Source organism: Gallinula chloropus (assembly GCF_964237585.1).
Source record: "Gallinula chloropus genome assembly, chromosome: 20".
NCBI classification, from domain to species: domain Eukaryota; kingdom Metazoa; phylum Chordata; class Aves; order Gruiformes; family Rallidae; genus Gallinula; species Gallinula chloropus.
This window is the reverse complement of record NC_140105.1, coordinates 9443299-9460048: the sequence shown is the minus strand read 5'-3', so window position 1 is coordinate 9460048 and position 16750 is coordinate 9443299. Positions and strand designations below refer to the sequence as shown.

General features: G+C 50.8%; 1 protein-coding gene across 2 annotated transcripts in view; it reads left to right on the top strand.

Moving 5' to 3' along the window:
• The window catches only part of RPTOR (regulatory associated protein of MTOR complex 1), a gene marked incomplete at its 5' end in the record, with an annotated part of 145571 nt that overhangs the window by 104512 nt on the left and 24309 nt on the right, over window positions 1-16750 (top strand). For both annotated transcript variants that reach the window (XM_084273382.1, XM_084273381.1), the window contains 4 exons: window positions 3330-3448; window positions 8643-8746; window positions 9681-9864; window positions 11781-11891. In XM_084273382.1, the coding sequence (XP_084129508.1) occupies window positions 3330-3448; window positions 8643-8746; window positions 9681-9864; window positions 11781-11891 (518 nt within the window). The remainder of the gene's footprint in view (window positions 1-3329; window positions 3449-8642; window positions 8747-9680; window positions 9865-11780; window positions 11892-16750) is intronic.

Sequence of the window (16750 nt, the reverse complement as noted above, 5' to 3'; positions counted from 1 at the left end):
TCCAGCAGGAAGATGGCAACTGCAAAAATAAAACTCAGTATTAAAGCTAAAGGAGGGAAGGTTTAAATTAGATATTAGGGGGAAGATTTTTACAGAGAGAGTGGTGAGGGGCTGGAACAGGCTGCCCAGAGAGGGGGTGGGTGTCCCATCCCTGGGGGTGTTCAAGGCCAGGTTGGATGGGGCCCTGGGCAACCTTATGTAGATCCAGGCCTGGAGGTTGGTGTCCCTGCCTGTGACAGGAGGTTGGGGCTCTGTGATCCTTGGGGTCCCTTCCAACTCAGACCATTATATGATTCTATAATTCGGAGGCCTGGAGAAGACACAGGAGCCTTGTGTCACCGTCCTTTACAGGGAGGCCTAACCTCCTCACACAGACTTATTTCCCATGTACTGACATTTTCTTTAACTGAACACAGACGTGGCAGCTTCTGAAGTGACAGTGACGTTCACCTGTTAGGACCAAAGCCAAAGCCTGCCCTCAGATCTGCTCAGCTCGAGCAGTTCTCAGGCCTTCCTTCATTTCATGAACTCCAGGCCCGACCCTCAGCTGCCGAAACCCAGCTGTGAGAGATCCACACCCCTTGTCTCTGCTGGGCCTTGGTGGTGCTTATGGCTTGCTTGGATTTTTCAGTCATGGTGCTGTCACACCTGGCTGGGGGAGGTGAGGATCGGCAGTGGGAGGCTGTTGTGCAGGCAGCCCCCTGCCCATGGGCAGCACTGGTGTAAATGTTTGCTGGCCAAAGGAGAAGATGGCCTTGGGTTATTGCCTTTAGATTTGTGGAATGTTTCCTCACATGCTGGGGAGTTTTCCTGGCAGAAGGAAGATTCCCTTGGCTGTGCAGCATGCGTGTTCCTGCAGCTTATTGCCGTCCGCTACTGCCTCCTTCTGCCAACGTCCAAACAGTGGACTGCTCAGGTCTATTTTCTGTTGGTTTGCGTTGATTTTAGTAACACTTCAAGGTGAGAGTCACAGAAAAGACTTTTGAGGATCATCAAGTCCAACCAATCCCATTCTATGCTAAACCATATCCCTGAGTACCTCATCTACCCTTTTTTTAAACTCATCCAGGGAAGGTGCCTCAGCCCCTCCCTGGGCAGCCTGTGCCACAGCCCCACAACTCTTTCAGGGAAGAACTTTTCCCTCACATCTGCTCTGATCCTGCCCTGGCACAGCTTGAGGCCATTTCCCCTTGTCCCATCTCCTGTCACTTGGCTGAAGAGAACATCGCCCACCTCTCTACAACCTCCCTTCAGGTAGTTGTAGGTGGTGATAAGGTCTCCCCTCAGCCTCCTCTTCTCCAGGCTGAACACCCCCAGCTCCCTCAGCTGCTCCTCAGAGGATTTGCCCTCCAGCCCCTTCCCCAGCCTTGTTGCCCTTCTCCAGACACACTCCAGGACCTCAATGTCCTTCTTACAGTGAAGAGCCCAGATCTGGACACGGCACTCAAGGTGCAGCCTCACCAATGCCCAGTACAGGGGCACAATCACCTCCCCAGACCCATTAGCCACACTATTTTTGATACAAGCCAGAATGGCATTGGCTTTCCTGGCCACCTGGGCATACTGTTGGCTCATGGTCAGTCTACAGTCAACCAACACCCCCAGGTCCTTCTCTGCCTGACAGAAGCTGCTTTACTGGCCAAGGAACCCTCTCCTCCTAGCTTACCACTTAGAGATACCTCCAGAAGCACAAAAGGAAATGCAGCAACAGCTTGGCCTGTCATTTGCCATTGACTGTGACTCATCCAAAATCCCTATTTTAGGGTTTTTTTTTTTGTTAGTGCAACCACTTTAATATTGTCCAAGTGGCTCAACTCCCAAACAACAGCATTACAACCATTAGACGTTGTGAGGGTGAGAAGAAAGAACAACAAATTAAGGATTCTCCTCAGAGCAGCAAAACAAAATGTTCACGGAATTTTGTCAGTCGTTGGGAATGTTTATTAATTTGATTTGTACTTTGAATCTGTCATCTCCTGCTGCTGAAATACCAAATGGCAGATATTCTCCTTAAATACCAAATTGGCAATTGAGGAATTGATACAAATGTCAATAGGAGAGACTGAGTTAGGCTCCTGCTTTGCAGAGGTGCAGGGCCTGAAGCTGCCTGTTTAACGTTTAGATGTTTAGTAAACTTGTAGAATATAGAAACCCCTGAACATTGGAGGTGAGTGTTTTAATGCTGAGAGCAGCAGTAAGAGTAACAAGAGCAAGAGAAGGCGGTGACGGGAGGTTTTATGCCTGTTTGGTATTTTAGCTCAGGAAATCCAAACACATTCTCCATTTGGCCTTCTCAGTTGGTTGTTTCAGGAGCCTAGAGAACAAGCACTTTGACCTCTAGCCTCCTCTAGCCTCCTCCAGCCTCCCCTGGTTCCACTGGCCTTTCCCAGCCTCCCCCAGTTCCGCCAGCCTCTCCTGGCCTCCCCCAGTTCTGCCAGCCTCTTCCAACCTCCCCCAGTTCCACCAGCCACCCCAGGTTCTGCCAGCCTCGCCCAGCCTCCTCCAGTTCCACAGGACTCCCCTGGTTCCACCGGCCTGTCCAGGCCTCCCCAGTTCCGCCAACCTCCCCCAGTTCTGCCGGCCTCCCCAGGCCTCCCCTGGTTCCGCCGGCCTCCCCAGGTTCCGCTGCCCTTACCTGGTTCCTCTGGCTTCCCCCAGTTCTGCCTCTCTCTCCCAGCCTCCCCTGGTTCCACCGGCCTCCCCTGACCTCCCCTGATTCCACCAACCTCCCCTGGTTCTGCTGGTCTCTCCCAGCCTCCCCCAGTTCCACTGGTCTCTCCCAGCCTACCCCAGTTCTGCAGGCCTCCCCTAGTTCCGTTGGTCTTTCCAGTCCTCCCCTGGTTCCGCCGGCCTCTCCTGGCTGAGGGCTCCAGGGTGCAATTCAGCTTGCTGAGCAGGATGTGATCAGAGTTCCATCCCATCTGGCTATGGAGGTGATCGCCCTCCAAACAGTCACGGTGTGGCCTGTTCCCATGCCTGCCCTACGGAGTGCCGCCTGCGTGGCAGCGGCCCGTTAGGAGGAACATGGAGCAAGTGGCTTTTGCTGTGTATAAATAAAGGGAATTGTTTAGCTAGTCCTTAAATTATTTTGCTTTCCCCCACTGTTGTTTTACAAGCCCGTGCAGAGCTCACGACAACAGAAAAATGGGGACAAGAGACCCATGCAGGGGGGTTTTGAGCTTTTCCCTTGATGTTTTCTTAGATGTCATCGCCATGTTGGGAGTTCTAATGAATTTTCTCACATAAGATCAAAGCATTTCAATTGATGGCTTGTCATGTGCTGCAGGGCTTTATGCTTTTCCTTTTTCTTTATTTTATTATTATTTTAGGTGTGAGTTTCAACAGTGTCTATACCCAAATTTGGAGAGTTCTCCTTCACCTCGCTGCTGATCCCTATCCTGACGTCTCTGACTTGGCCATGAAGGTTCTCAACAGCATTGCATACAAGGTATGCCCTTCTCTGTCCGTGTGTGCCTGGGAGGCTCTAGCATGGTGATGTTTGTCATGCTTAGGGAAAGCATAGGGACACTGAACCAAATAGATCCGTCAGAGGGCTCTGGTGAGTGGTCCTAGTGCAGCCTGGTTCTATCACTGAAGGAGCTTTTAATGTGTTTCAAGATGATAAACGTTCCTATGAACTCTTGAGCAGGTAAAATAAATAAATGGGGGAGGGCCTGGGATGGTTTTAGGGTGTAGATAAGGTAAGACCTTAGACAGTAGGTCTTGTTTAGAAGTCTACTTATCTAGATCGGTCCCTGGGAGAAACCTTAAATATACTTCATTCAATTATCCGTTTGCAAACTGATTTAGATTATGCAAGTGGGACTGGCCTGCAGACTGAAGCCTCAACGGCTCTCCAACCCAGGTGAACTAGTACATGTGAGTCAGCATGCAGACACCCCTGCCACTACTCACCCTCAACCCAGGCCTAACCCGCCTAAAGCACCATCCTCATCACATTTCATCCTCCAAGGGTGACAAGATGTCCCTGGAGGCTGCCATCACTTGCTGGTTCTGAGTTGCCAGCCTGGGGAGCTGTAGAAGCACCCTCACCTTCCACCTGAAACGAAGCACCAGGCCACCCCAGAACATCTTCTCACCAACCGCCTTCCCCCCTCTCCGCCCCAGTCGGTCATGGGGTCCCAAAGCTCTCCGAACGCCGTCCTTCCCACGTGCTTTCTAGCTGCTCTAGCATCAAGACCATGAGCCATTGCAATGCAAGATGTTGTCTCTTACTGCTGACTTCCAGCAGACTCAGGCTGCTCAGCTGAAGTTGCAGTAAGAGATGCTGGCATTGTGCACAACCATCTTAATGCCTTAGAGATTTCTCGCTTTTAAATCTGGTTTTCTGTTGAGAAAAAGTAACTAGCAACTTATTGGAACTCTTGTATTTGTTTTAAGTGTCCATGTCAGTGAGTGGTGAAGTCTGGGTTTTGGGGTAGATGATTATTTTGGCAGTGAGGGCACCAAGGTCAGCCCTTCCCCAGCAGTTCAGGGGTGCAGCAAACAGCTCTCAGGCTGGAGATGCCAAACCAAAACGGGAAGGTGAAATATTTCCTTCTCTCTGCTCTAGGTGCATTTAACCCTTTCAGGTTTGTATTTTGGAAGGCTCTTTGCAAGGCAGAGTGTTTCTCTTACCATGGGATTCAGGGGGATATAAAGAGGAACCAGATTGGCTCATCCAGTCTTCAGTATTTTTCCAGGACTTGCTCCCTTGTTGGTGGGAGGAGCTGCATGAATATCAATAAGGATGCTCTGTGCCCTGGGGGTGTCCTCCCTGGCACCTCTACGGGCGGGTGGTCACTATGTGGTGATACCCACAGGGAATGTTGTGACAGGTTTGGTAAATCCTGGGTTGATTCTGACAAGTTTGGACCTGAGTGGAGTCCAGAAGCCAAAGCAGATGGGTACCATGCGTCTCGTGCTCTGCTTCTCAGACAGCATTGCTAAGGCAATGGCTTTTCCGATGGCTTTTCCAATGGCTTGGCAAAATAATCAAGGAAGCATTGCTGCTCACAAAGATTTGTATCTGGGGATGCTTCAGTGAACAAAATGTATTTGTCCTTCTTTGCCTTAGTCATAAGATCCATAAGGAAAGTATCTAAATATGCCATTTGTCCATATAGTGGTCCGACAGCTGTGCTCTCTGTGACCCTGCAGGCTTTCTTTTGCCAGTGCCACCTGGTGTAGTTGGCTTCTAGAAAGGCTTGTTTTATTAAAAGAAAAATAAATCTATTTAACAGCCCACCAAAATGGCAGTTAGGGCTCCAGACCCTGGGTTATGGTCTGGCCGTTGCTCAGTTCATTCTGAACGTGCTGCCAGGATTGCCAGCCTGAGCTCTTCGTCTCTGTCAGGGGGAGCTCACACAGGTTATAGGAGTTGTTTGATGTGTAACACCAATCAGTAACAATTACATTTTTACTAATTGTTGTATCCTGAGATCTTTCCTTGGTGCTGATGAAGCTTTGTTGTGCACAGAAGGAAGCAGCAGCGTGGATGCTGGTTGTCCCAAGTAAAGCACGTGCAAACAAATGCATTTTCCAGTTTGTTGTTCAAACTTTATCATTTAATAGAACCAAAAGTTTATTTTCTTGCTTAAACAAAAGGACTGCTTTGGGTGAAGGAAAGCACCTGAATATTCCAGGGGCTTAATCCCTCTCTTCTAATGGGTAGAAGATTCAGGGAACGAGAGGCTTTGGCTTGGATCTCTTCGGTTTGGCTGAGGTTTCCTTACCTTAACACAGCTGAACAACACGCTGTGGCTGCCGGGCTGCTCGGCTGAGGGGTGGGAGTGAATCAGCCATGGGCTTCTCCTGCCTGGCACCAGTTGTCCTTGTGTTGGCTGCACTTGGCCTCAAAATCTTCCCAAGCTCTGTTCTTTAAGCCTTCATGATTTCTAAACCTATTTTGTGCCAGGCAGGCATTGATCATGGAGCAGGGTTGCCCTGACGGGTGATGGGACAACACTTTGAGGGCAGAGGGCTTGGGAGAGGTAAACACTGCGGGGCTTTTGCATCCCTGGCAGCAAAGCACAGGGCTGGTGCTGTGAGCTCTGTGACTCTCCAAAAGCTCCAGTTATAAGTTTACATTTGTGAATTTAAAGCAGTGTTTGTGTTTTCAAATGAGACTGGTCCTGTTCTGTGTTTTTAGCAGAGCCATGAGTGTAGATCTTTATCCACAGGAGAACTCCAGTGGGCTTTAAATAGGGTGATGTCTTTCTGAGCAGCCGGTGAGTAGGTTGCAGAGCCGTGCAGGCTTCCTGGAGGGGAAATAACACCGTTCTCTTCCACTGGCTGATTAGACATTGCTAATTCTCACACAGATTGTGGCTGTGTTGTGATTGATATTTAGGGTGCAGGCTGGAATCGTACAACTCTCCTTCCCAGCCTGATCTTTGTACCAAAAAATCTAACACACGCTTTTTGCCTGCACCAAAACAAACAAAAAGGACCAGGAAGTGATGCTGGCCTCTTCAGGCTTTTTGAAATGGTGATTATTGAAGGACAGTTTGCATCCTCCCAGGTTGCTTCATCCAGCTGTTTTTCATGGAAAGCTTGAGGCTGAATTATCCTGGGAGTTATTCCTCCACGACAGTCCTCCTTGGTGCAGGCTTTTCTGTGCATGAGCAAGTAATTCTGACAGGGTGCACTATTTTTTCCCTTCTTTTTTTTTTTTTTTAACCTGGATTCAATTTGAAAAATCCCAAAATTACCATCTTCCCTCCTGCAAAGAGCTGATGTGACTGGCAGAGGAGCAAATCCCGGGAAACGGGGAGGTGCCGCCTCCAGCAAAATCCTCAGTTGTGTGGCTGAACTGCGACCTCGTGCTGCTTGTGGCTTTCTGAAAAGAAATTGCTTTTTCAGTTTTCCCAGGAAAAGGAAGGCTGTGTGCCACACTCCTGTCTCTATTACCCCTTCAGCAAATCATCATTAGCTGACCTTGTCCCTCTGCCATGAAACAAGGCAGCACATCACCTTTCAGGTGACAGAGACCTGACTGAGCACCTGAAAACCCCAGCCTTCTGTCACTAATCAAAATGAGTTATGAATAATAATGTCACTAGCTGCTAAATTGTTTCTGCTTTCTTTCCATTCTCATGGTGTGATTGTCTACCCCAGGCCGGTCTAGTAATGCCTGCTCACCAGAGAGCCCACTGCCTTCCTGGGGGTGGGGGGATGAGCGGCCTCTCAGACCGCTCTCACCCCTGAGAAAAGGAGAATAACTCTTGGAATGAGCCTGTCTCAAGGAGGAGGCCAGCTGAGCAGCAGCCAGGCTGGCTGGAGCTCATGGCACTTGCCTTGCCAGCCGTAGCAAGCCGGTGCTTGCTGTGGTGTAGGTGTGCTGGACACCAACAGCATCACCGCTCCTACCTGGTGAAGCGAAGCAAGTGGCGGCCAGGGGGCCTGAGCCCTGTTGAAGGGAGGGAGGTGAGAACTTCGCTGGGCTGTTGAGGGAGGGAGAGAGGAGTGAGGCTGTCTGGGCAGGGCTTTGGGCTCCTGCAAGGGCAGGGCAGTGTGTCCCCCAGCACAAGTGCCTCAGCTTCTCTCAGGCATGGGCTGGGTGCACAGGCGGGTACGGGTGTTCAGAGGGCTGTTGGTGCTGCCATGTAAAGGCCTTTGCTCACAGGAGGCTCGTTAGCTGTCTGAGCTCCAGAGGAGCATGCTCACAGCTCTTGCTTTCTGCGTGCTCCATATTTCAGTAGCTGCTGGTCTTTCCTTCCTCATCTTGGTCACAGCCCAGGTGTCCTCCCACAAGAGCCCCACGCAGCCCCTGTGCTGGGTCTGGGGGGTTTTCTTGGTGTTCCAGGAGATGATGGAAGTTACTTTGCCTGTGGGACAGTGTATTCGTTCCTCCGGGTTCTCTGTGCTGGTCTGGGGCTTCCTAAAGGTCATTTCAAGGTAATGGGGAAGAGGAGAAAAGGAGCCATAAGCAGGGGAGGACTTCTCCCTTTGTAAGGGAGGCTTGTCTGCATGGCACGAGCAGCTGTGTTTTGTAGAGCTCAGAGCAACCCAACCACGTAGGTCCCCTGCCTTCTTCGGCAGAGTGTATGTGGTGCTGCTGGAAGGGGCACCCTGCATCCTCTGATGAACACCAGGAAAGCTCAGCTCTCCTTTGGGAGATGGAGCGGCAATGGGAGGCAGTTCCCATCAGCTGCTGGGTTTGCAAGGGGAGTTCTGACTCAATCTGAAGTCAGGGGCAGAGTAGGTGCTGGAGTGTGATGAGCTGGGGCTGTGAGAAGTGCTCAGTGTGGTGAGGTGGGAGGGAAACCCCATTGCCAAAGGGGAGCCCTGGGGCTGGCTGCCTGCCCAGCAGCAGCATCCTCAGCATGTGCTACAGGTCATAGGCTGCAGCCAATGTAGGGAAGAGGCTGTTTGTCAAAGCCATTCCCTGTAAGGAAGAGAAGGTGCTTCCTGGTAAGTGTTTTCTGACTGAAGTAGTTGTGAAATCATCTTACGTGTTGGGAACTGCACAGAGGCTTTTTCTCCTATACATTTTTAAACACCCACATGCACGCTGATGGAGAGCTTAACTTCATTTAACCCCAGGTCTGCAGTTGCATTAGGCAGTAAACAGCTGCCGATGGTGTTTTGCTGTCTTGGCTGTTCAGGACTCTGCTGTGTTGGTTTTATTTTTTCTGTAGGCAACAGTCAATGCTCGTCCCCAGCGCATCCTCGACACCTCCTCGCTGACACAGTCTGCCCCTGCCAGCCCCACCAACAAGGGCATGCACATCCACCAAGTGGGGTAAGCGCCAGTGTTGCTGCCTGTTACTTCTGCTGTGGTGGGTTTGGGGGGCTTCCTGCCAGGCAGGACTCCAGGGGCCATCCCAGGTAACAGAAGGAGCGTGCCTCCACCTTGGCAGCTTCTTGGTTGAGCACTGGTGAGGTGTTTGGAAACAAAAGCTCTGAAAAGGTGGGGAGCTTCCTGTTTTCCTTCTTAGACGAAGAGGCACAAGCCACACTAAGTATCAAAGGATGAACTGAAAGGAAGAGCCAACCGTTACTGGTCTGGCTGGTGCTCTCTGGCCTGGCATCCAAACTTCCCACTGAAGTCTGACCTGTATTTTCCACACTTTCAGCTGACAAAAGCCAGGCTTACCTGATGATCAGCAATCCGTGCCTGAACTGCAGGGAAATTGAGATGATGGGACAGGGAAATCTGGGCTTTGAAAACTTGATTGTTTCCTGAACCTTCTCTCCAGGAGAGAAGCCCTTTGGATGTAGCAGCCCCATAATCAGTGTGCACCAGCAAGACACACAGTTGAAACAGAGGGCCCAGAACTGCACAGTGGTGGTTTGTTACTGTTTTCTGACAGTGGGATGTCACTATGTGGTGCCATAAATCTCAGTTTACCTGTGAAGCAAAATGGTTTTCTGTGGGCTCCCCACTGAGCCACGCTGACTGGTCTGGTTGGTGAGCCATGGCTCAGAGGTTGTGACCTGTGGGCGTGATGGAGGTTCCCAAAATGTGCCTCTGGAGCTGGCACTGTCACAGTTCACTCACATTTGGGGGCTTGTGTGTCTTTTGGAGGGGACAGGATTGTGTTCCTCTGCTTTGGTTTAGTAGAGAAGCCCGAAGTACAAGTCTCATGAGAAACAAAGCAGAAGTGAGGCAGTTCCCACGCTGGAGTCTCGTGTCCAGTGATACCTAAATCCTTTCCCTTTCCTTCACTCTTCAGAGGGTCACCTCCAACCACCAGTACGAGCAGCTCCAGCCTGACAAATGATGTGACCAAACAGCCAGTCAGTCGGGACATCGCCTCTGTAAGACCTGCCAATGTTGGCAACATGGGGGTCCAGTACACTCCCCACTCCCACCAGTTCCCCAGGACAAGAAAAATGTTTGACAAAGGGCCAGAACAGGTAAGAGAGACTTTCCTTTCAGATCTGACCCACTCCCCTGGGGTTTGTTACACAGTCTGTTCTTTGTGGTTTATTTCTGTGTGTATCTCCTTTGCTTCCAGCTGCTGTTAGCTCCACACTGGCTGCCTCTAACTAGTAAAATAAAAATTGATTAATTTTTTTTTTCTTCAGGATAGATTTTGGTTTATGGCTTTGACACAGCATTATTCACTTCTGCTCCTCAGAAGTGTTTAATCAGGCTGGATTGTTTCTTCTTTCATCAACATTTGTCTGCCTGAGTGATAATGTGGAGCCAGATCTGTGACCCCCAAGTGCTTTTTCTCCAACCTCAGCAAAGCAGGAACCGAGGAGGAAAAAGGGGAAGATTCCTCCTCCTTTGTCACCCAGACGGGCATTGCCCTCCAGAGACTGATTGATGGTTCCACATGGGAATCATCACGGCCTTTCCAGTGGCTCTGACCCATTCCACACTCAGCAGCCCCCCTCAGCGTGCCTGGGGGAGGATGTGAGCCCAGAGCATCACTGGGAAGAACAAAGATCATGCAGGTTGCTGTTGCAAGGGAGCTGATCAGTCAGGAGCTGGGGAGACCTGGCAGTGCAGGTGAGCCAGCGAGGGGTTTGCAGGTATTTCAGCATTGCAGAGACGCTCCTCAGGTGCTGGGCACTTTTCCATGGGCCTGAAGAACTGATGTGGTGCCAAGTAGAGCAACTGGTCAGATTTTAGTCTGCATGAAGGATTCTGAATGTCACCTTCAGATGAGTCGTGTTGGATGAATGGTACCGAGTCCAAGCGGCTTGGACACACTCATGGCCATCAGAAGACAGAAACTGCATCTACCCATGGTCTGGGCTCTTCAGGATTCATCCCTCTGACAATAGTGTGGTGTCTGCCTCTCCCTCTGCTCCAGCACATCACCAGGGTTCTTCTGGCTCTGGGTGAGGGGAAGGTGGAAAGGCAGAGGGGCTGCTCCGCTGCTGGCACTGCTGCCACACTGATGTACAGAGCACACTGGGGAGGACACTGACCCTCCCCTGCTCCCCCAGGAAAGGAAGGATTCCCCTGTCAGGCGGTGAGGTGTGTGCATCAGTCCATGGGACAGACAGACAGCACAGCTTTCGGGTGTCCTGACTGCTGTGAAGTATCTGCTCTTCACTTAGAGTGGCCTTTCTGCCTGCCCCTCACGAGTGATCCACGGAAGCTTCCGGAGGTGGGGAGTCAGTTCTTCTGGGTGATTACCAAACCAGCAGGTCAAAGGAGGTGATCCTACCTCTCTACTCTGCCCTGGTCAGGCCCCACCTGGAGTGTTGTGTCCAGTTCTGGGCTCCCTGGTATAGAAAAGACTGGATGTCCTGGAGAGAGTCAAGTGAAGGGCTACAAAGGTGATTAAAAGACCGGAGCATCTCCCCTACGAAGAATGGCTGAGAGAGCTGGGGCTGTTCAGCTTTGAAAAAAGAAGACTGAGAGGGGATCTGATCAATGGTTATCAATAGCTGAAGTGTGGGACACAGGGGGACATGGCCAGCCTCTTCTCAGTGTCTGTGGGGACAGGACAAGGGGCGATGGCCTCAAGTTGGAGCACAGGAAGTTCCACATCAATATGTGGAAGAACTTTTCCCCAGTGAGGGTGAGGGAGCCCTGGGACAGGCCCCCCAGGGGGTGTGGAGTCTCCTTCTCTGGAGAGATTCCAGCCCCGTCTGGACACCGACCTGTGTGACCTGTCCTAGTGAGCTGCTTTGGCAGGGGGTTGGACCCGATGATCTCTTCAGGTCTTTTCCAACCCCTGTGATTCTTTGATGCTGTGAAAACATGTCAAATCCGTGGCAATGTGTCCATGTTCTTCCCTGCCTGGTGATGTGCCAGAGGTGGTCAGGGCAGGCCTGGCTGTGGGCTGACATCCTGCTCTCTCTCTGCACAGACCGCTGACGATGCCGACGATACCGTTGGACACAAGAGTTTCATTTCGGCCGCGGTGCAGACGGGCTTTTGCGACTGGAGCGCCAAGTATTTTGCTCAGCCAGTCATGAAGGTAAGAGTCTGCCACCCCTGGTCGTGCTTCCTGACCCATGGCACCACAGCTCGTGGGACACACTGGTGTCCTGAGCGTAGTTTGCTGCCTTTCTCTCTTTTGCTTTCCTTTTCCTTCGCTCTGGGGAGGGAAAGCAGTGGCCTGGCTGCTGTGGGGAGCTGTGGGACAGCCAGGGCAGAGCCAAGGCCAAAAGCTCTGCACCCCACGGGCACAATCAAGAGCAAATGTAGAAATGAGGAACGATTCTGTAGTTGGTCTGGATCCACCAGTTCTGCACAGCTGCAGGTTGCATTGCAGGGTTGTTTCACTTGGCAGTATACTTCAATTATATTATAGTAAAAAAATTATTTATTAAAATTTTTACTATTAAACAATGGAGTAAGGAAGGTCCTTCATTCCTGAAAAGGCTGGGAGAGGCTGGAGAAGAAGAGGTGGTGTTTGCTTTCTGATTTTCCAGCTGAATTTTGTGGCTGGGAGGATGCTGAAACAAGCAGAGAAGCTTGCTGCCCTGGGTGGAGACCATAAGCCCAGAGCAGCAGCAGGTCTGTCCCCTGCTCCAAACTGGGCTTAACTCTGGTCTCTAGTGAGACTTCACACTGTGCTCTGCTTATGGCACCCTCTGTAGACACAAAGGAGATGAGGATAGTGACTGGATGTCTGCATGACTGTCCTGTGGGAACTTTCTAAGTGTCAGTGTTGTTTTACAGGTATTAAAAACCAAAAGATTATGGCAAAGACTGAGGGTGGTGATGAGCCATCTCCACTGAGATCTCTGTAGAAGTTTGTAGTGATGTGAAGTGAGAGAGATGCCAAAGCCTTGTTCTAGGAAACCAACCAAGACACAGCTCTTAAGAGATGTGCAGAGATCATCAGTGACTGGAAACAGAAACTATCACATTCCCAGAATCTTTCAGCCAAAGATCAGGTTTCAGTTGGAAGTATGAGCTAGAGACAGGCAGTAAATCTCTCATTATAAGCAAACACAATCAGACAAACCTGCAGGGACCTTGGGAGTCGGGCTCCACAACCGCATCGGACTTCCCGCTTCACCTCTGGGCGGTGCTGGGAAGGATGATGCGCCGTGTGTGTTCACACCGTGATCTGAGCAGCTCCCCAGTGGGCTCATACCCAACCACTGAGATGTAAAGCTTAGTAATGAAGAGCCTGCACATTCTGTGTGTATCTTATGTGCTGTCTCATCCCAGAATTGCCACGGAGCTGCCTGTCACTTCTCCTCCAAGTCTTTAGGCACAGTAAATGGTTTCCCCATGAGGTGAGGTAATTGCTCCCCAAGTTTAAGGGCACCAGAAAGCTACTTACACAGCAGCCTGTGTCTGTGTAGCTGGGAGTCCTTTGGAGGCACCAGGAGGAAAGGCTAGGTGGTGGAGTGGTGGAATGGCACTTCCTCAGCCGCTAGTGAAACTCACTTTCTCCTGATATCGTTAGCAGAATAGCTCATTAGGGCGTGTGTCTGGCCAGTGGGGCTTGGTCAAGCTTTAAACCAGGGTTGTCTCTCAACGAGATGAGTTTCAGTGTCTTGATTCAAGCCCAGGAGAGAGTACAAGGGGAGGAGGATGTTCCACCTCCAAGTTCTTATTAAAAACATTTGTCTGCTTCCCAAGGAAAGCTTTTTCTGGGGAAGAGGGGTGTCTTATTAATAAAATAAATCACGGGAGACAGCCAACCAAAGGCAGGTTCAGATGGGGAGCGTGGGGAGGGGCTGCGGTGTGTGTACGGGTTTACTCTTCATGTGCATAAAATAGAGAACATTCCTTCAGGGAAAGCAAGAAAAACCATGGAGCATCCCTGTGCTGATTCATAGAAGCCAGGGAGGGGAGTGATGGAAATCAAGGGGTCCCTGGACACCCAGCAAGTCCCAGGGTGTTCAGTGTCTTATGGGTCACATCAGGGCATGCAGGCTGCACACTGGCCGTGCCATGTGTGGGTTCCACCACCTCAGCTGTGGCTGGTGTCACAGGGCAGCAGCATGTGGGACAGTGACATTCCTCTGCCAGTTGCAGAGTGGTTTCATCTGGAAACCCTCACTGGCTGAGGTGGAGTTCTCTGAGCACGGGCTGTCCTCAGCAGCAATGCTTTAGGTACAATTTGAGCAAAACAAACCTCTGTTTTCTAAAGAAGCAAGGAAGAGACTGGATGCCCCCACTGCTTCTGGAAAGCAGCGTTAGAAGGGCAGCTAGAGGGTTTCTGTAGCGAGCCTTGCACATTACGCTGTGCTAACGGGGGGTTGTTCCTGCCTTGGTCATTAGAGCAGGTGATGGGTGCACGAGGGACGGGGAGAAGTCGCTGTATGAGAAGTCTCTGGTGTTTCTTCATTGCTGCTCATGCAGTCAGGCAGAGCTTGGCCATGCAGTCACACAAGGCTTGGCTGACTTTCCAAGCCCAGCTCCTTCCTTAGAGCCACAAACAAACATCCCAGGCCAGTGGTTGCTGCCTCCTGGCTGCTCCAGCCTCCTGAGGGAGGCGAGCACTGCGGGAAGAAGGTGCTGCTGATGTTTAATTCCAGTACTTGGTTTGGAGACGCCTCCTACCCTCACGAGCAGGGAAAGACAACTCTTCCTGTAATGGATAAATGTAAACGGGCTGTGAGTGCATCTTAGTCAGATTTAATTTATGATTTTAGTTTTGCTTCATAGACCTTGCTCTGAGAACACTTTCACTAGAAAGATTGAAGGATTAATTTCCAGCCTAAATCACTGGCTGCGTTCCAAGCCATCATACCACATTTGATTTATTGATTATCTAATCAGTGGAACGGAGAGAGAAAATACTGCATTGTGACTTCGCAGTGTGCCACGAAAAACAGACACCTACCCCAGCTCTCATCCCTGCAGAAGCCTTTCCTCTTCCTGACAGCTCGGGTGGCAAGAGGCTGTTCTGCTCACCACGGGCGGCCTTGGACCGAGCGGCACAGGAAAGCCTGGCTGCCAGCTGTCAGGAAGCCCCGAGTCAAGGAGAGCGGGAGTCAGCATCTGTTATTTCCAGGCCTGGCAGAACATGCAGGCAGGAGCTGGTAAGGCTCCTGGAAGGTGAGAATTACATAAGGAGTCCTTCCCGATAAATCTTCGCCTTCACTTCGGTGCTGTGGCTTGGCTGTCGGTCCAAGTCCGGGTAGAGGAGTGAGCTGTCCCTGGCACTGCTGCGGTAACCGTAACCGGGGACAGGCTGGATTTACTGCCCGAGCCAGCTGTGGGATGTGCCCTGCTCCCCACTAAACGCCTCTGGCGCTGTCGAGAGGGAGAGGCAAAGTGTTAAAGGAGGAAAACTCTGCTAGCTTTCAAATGATGCTGCTTGGTGGGGGGGTTCAGAGCTGTAACTGGTTCCTGTCTGATGCTGGGAGTCGGTGGTGTGGTGCAATCTCTGCAGCATAGCGCTGCTCCTCGCTCCCAGGGTCTGCTGGCAGCTCTGCTGGGGCTGAGCAGCACCCAAAACCGGGCTGGTGTTTACTCAGGTGCCTTTCTGGTGCTTAAATGGAGCTGGTGGGGAGAGAGACAGGACATGAATGATGAGCCTAAACTGTTCTTTTGAATAATAATTTCTGTTTTGCCAGCCAGCAGCAGCTGTGGAGAGGTCATGGCTCTGCTGCACACATGTCCTGGTGCGCTCACAAAGTCTTTGTCACCAGAAGTCCTGTGGGGTTCAGACTCTCACAGCTTATTGCTCCCTCCTGAAGAGACCACCCCGACGCTCCATCCTGTGCGGAGGGAAGGGCTGCATGGTGCCTGCATGCTCCTGCGCTGCTGCCTCATGTCAGGGTCCAGCCAAACCTCACCCAATTAGCACAAGCACAGTCACAGAAGGGGACTAGCACAGAGAGTCTCTGCTACCTTGGTTATTTACGACACGTTTTAAGGATAAGCTGAGCTCAACAGGGTTTATTTCATTAGTGCCTGGGGACTGTACGTACCCTCAGAGATCTCGTTATGGGAGGAATCTTTACTGCTGATGCCAGGTGATAAAAACAACCTCCTGCTCAGCCTCCTTGGAAGAGTTATTCTTCTTCAGACCTGAAAAGGACCCGGCAGGTCCTTTCATCTCATCCTCTTTATCTGCTAGAACGAAGGGCGCTTTGCTCAGCGCCTGCCGGCGTATGTCTTAGTCCCGTGAAAGCTGCTGGTTGCCTGGAGGAGAATTTACCATTCTGCTCGTTCCTTCTCTTCCCCCAGCCCCTTAGGTCTTCCTTTAATTTATTCCCAGAGAAGCTGGATTTTCATTAAGGTGTAGGTGTAATCTCTCAGCTCACAAATCTCCTTTGGCATAGTTTATCTCAGGTTTGTTTATTGCTTTGTGTTATTGGTCATTTGTCACTGCCTTTCTAATAGCTGCTGTGTGCTTGAAGAATTGAAACAGTAGAGGTGGTGTGGGGATGTTCCAGGAGGAGAGTGGGCTTCTTATTTATTTTAGAGAAGCAGAAATTCAGCTCAGTAATAGTTGTTTCCCAAAGTATAGTGCATTTTGAAGACATTATCTAGTGACAGACAGTTTCGATACTTTCTCATTCAGGAAAAAAGGGTCTGTGTATATAGAAGGAGCAAAGGGACTCTCAGGTTTTTGGTTACTCCTTTGGAAGAGCCATTGGTGCCTCATCAGAGCAGCTAGATGAGAGTCCTGTGGCTCAGCTCCTTGGCAGATCCAAGGATGTTTCTAAAGCAGTGGTGCTACTAGTCTTGGATCATTCTTTAAGCATTAAGTAACAGGCACATCACATGTAACTCCTGCAGCAGTTTTGGGGGTGAGATTGTATGAGTTTATCCCTTTGATCCTGTACTTAGACTAAGGACAGGAGCACCTGTGGTCATTGGGAGCAGCACCCTGGCTTTGGGTCCCCAGCTGGAGCTGCT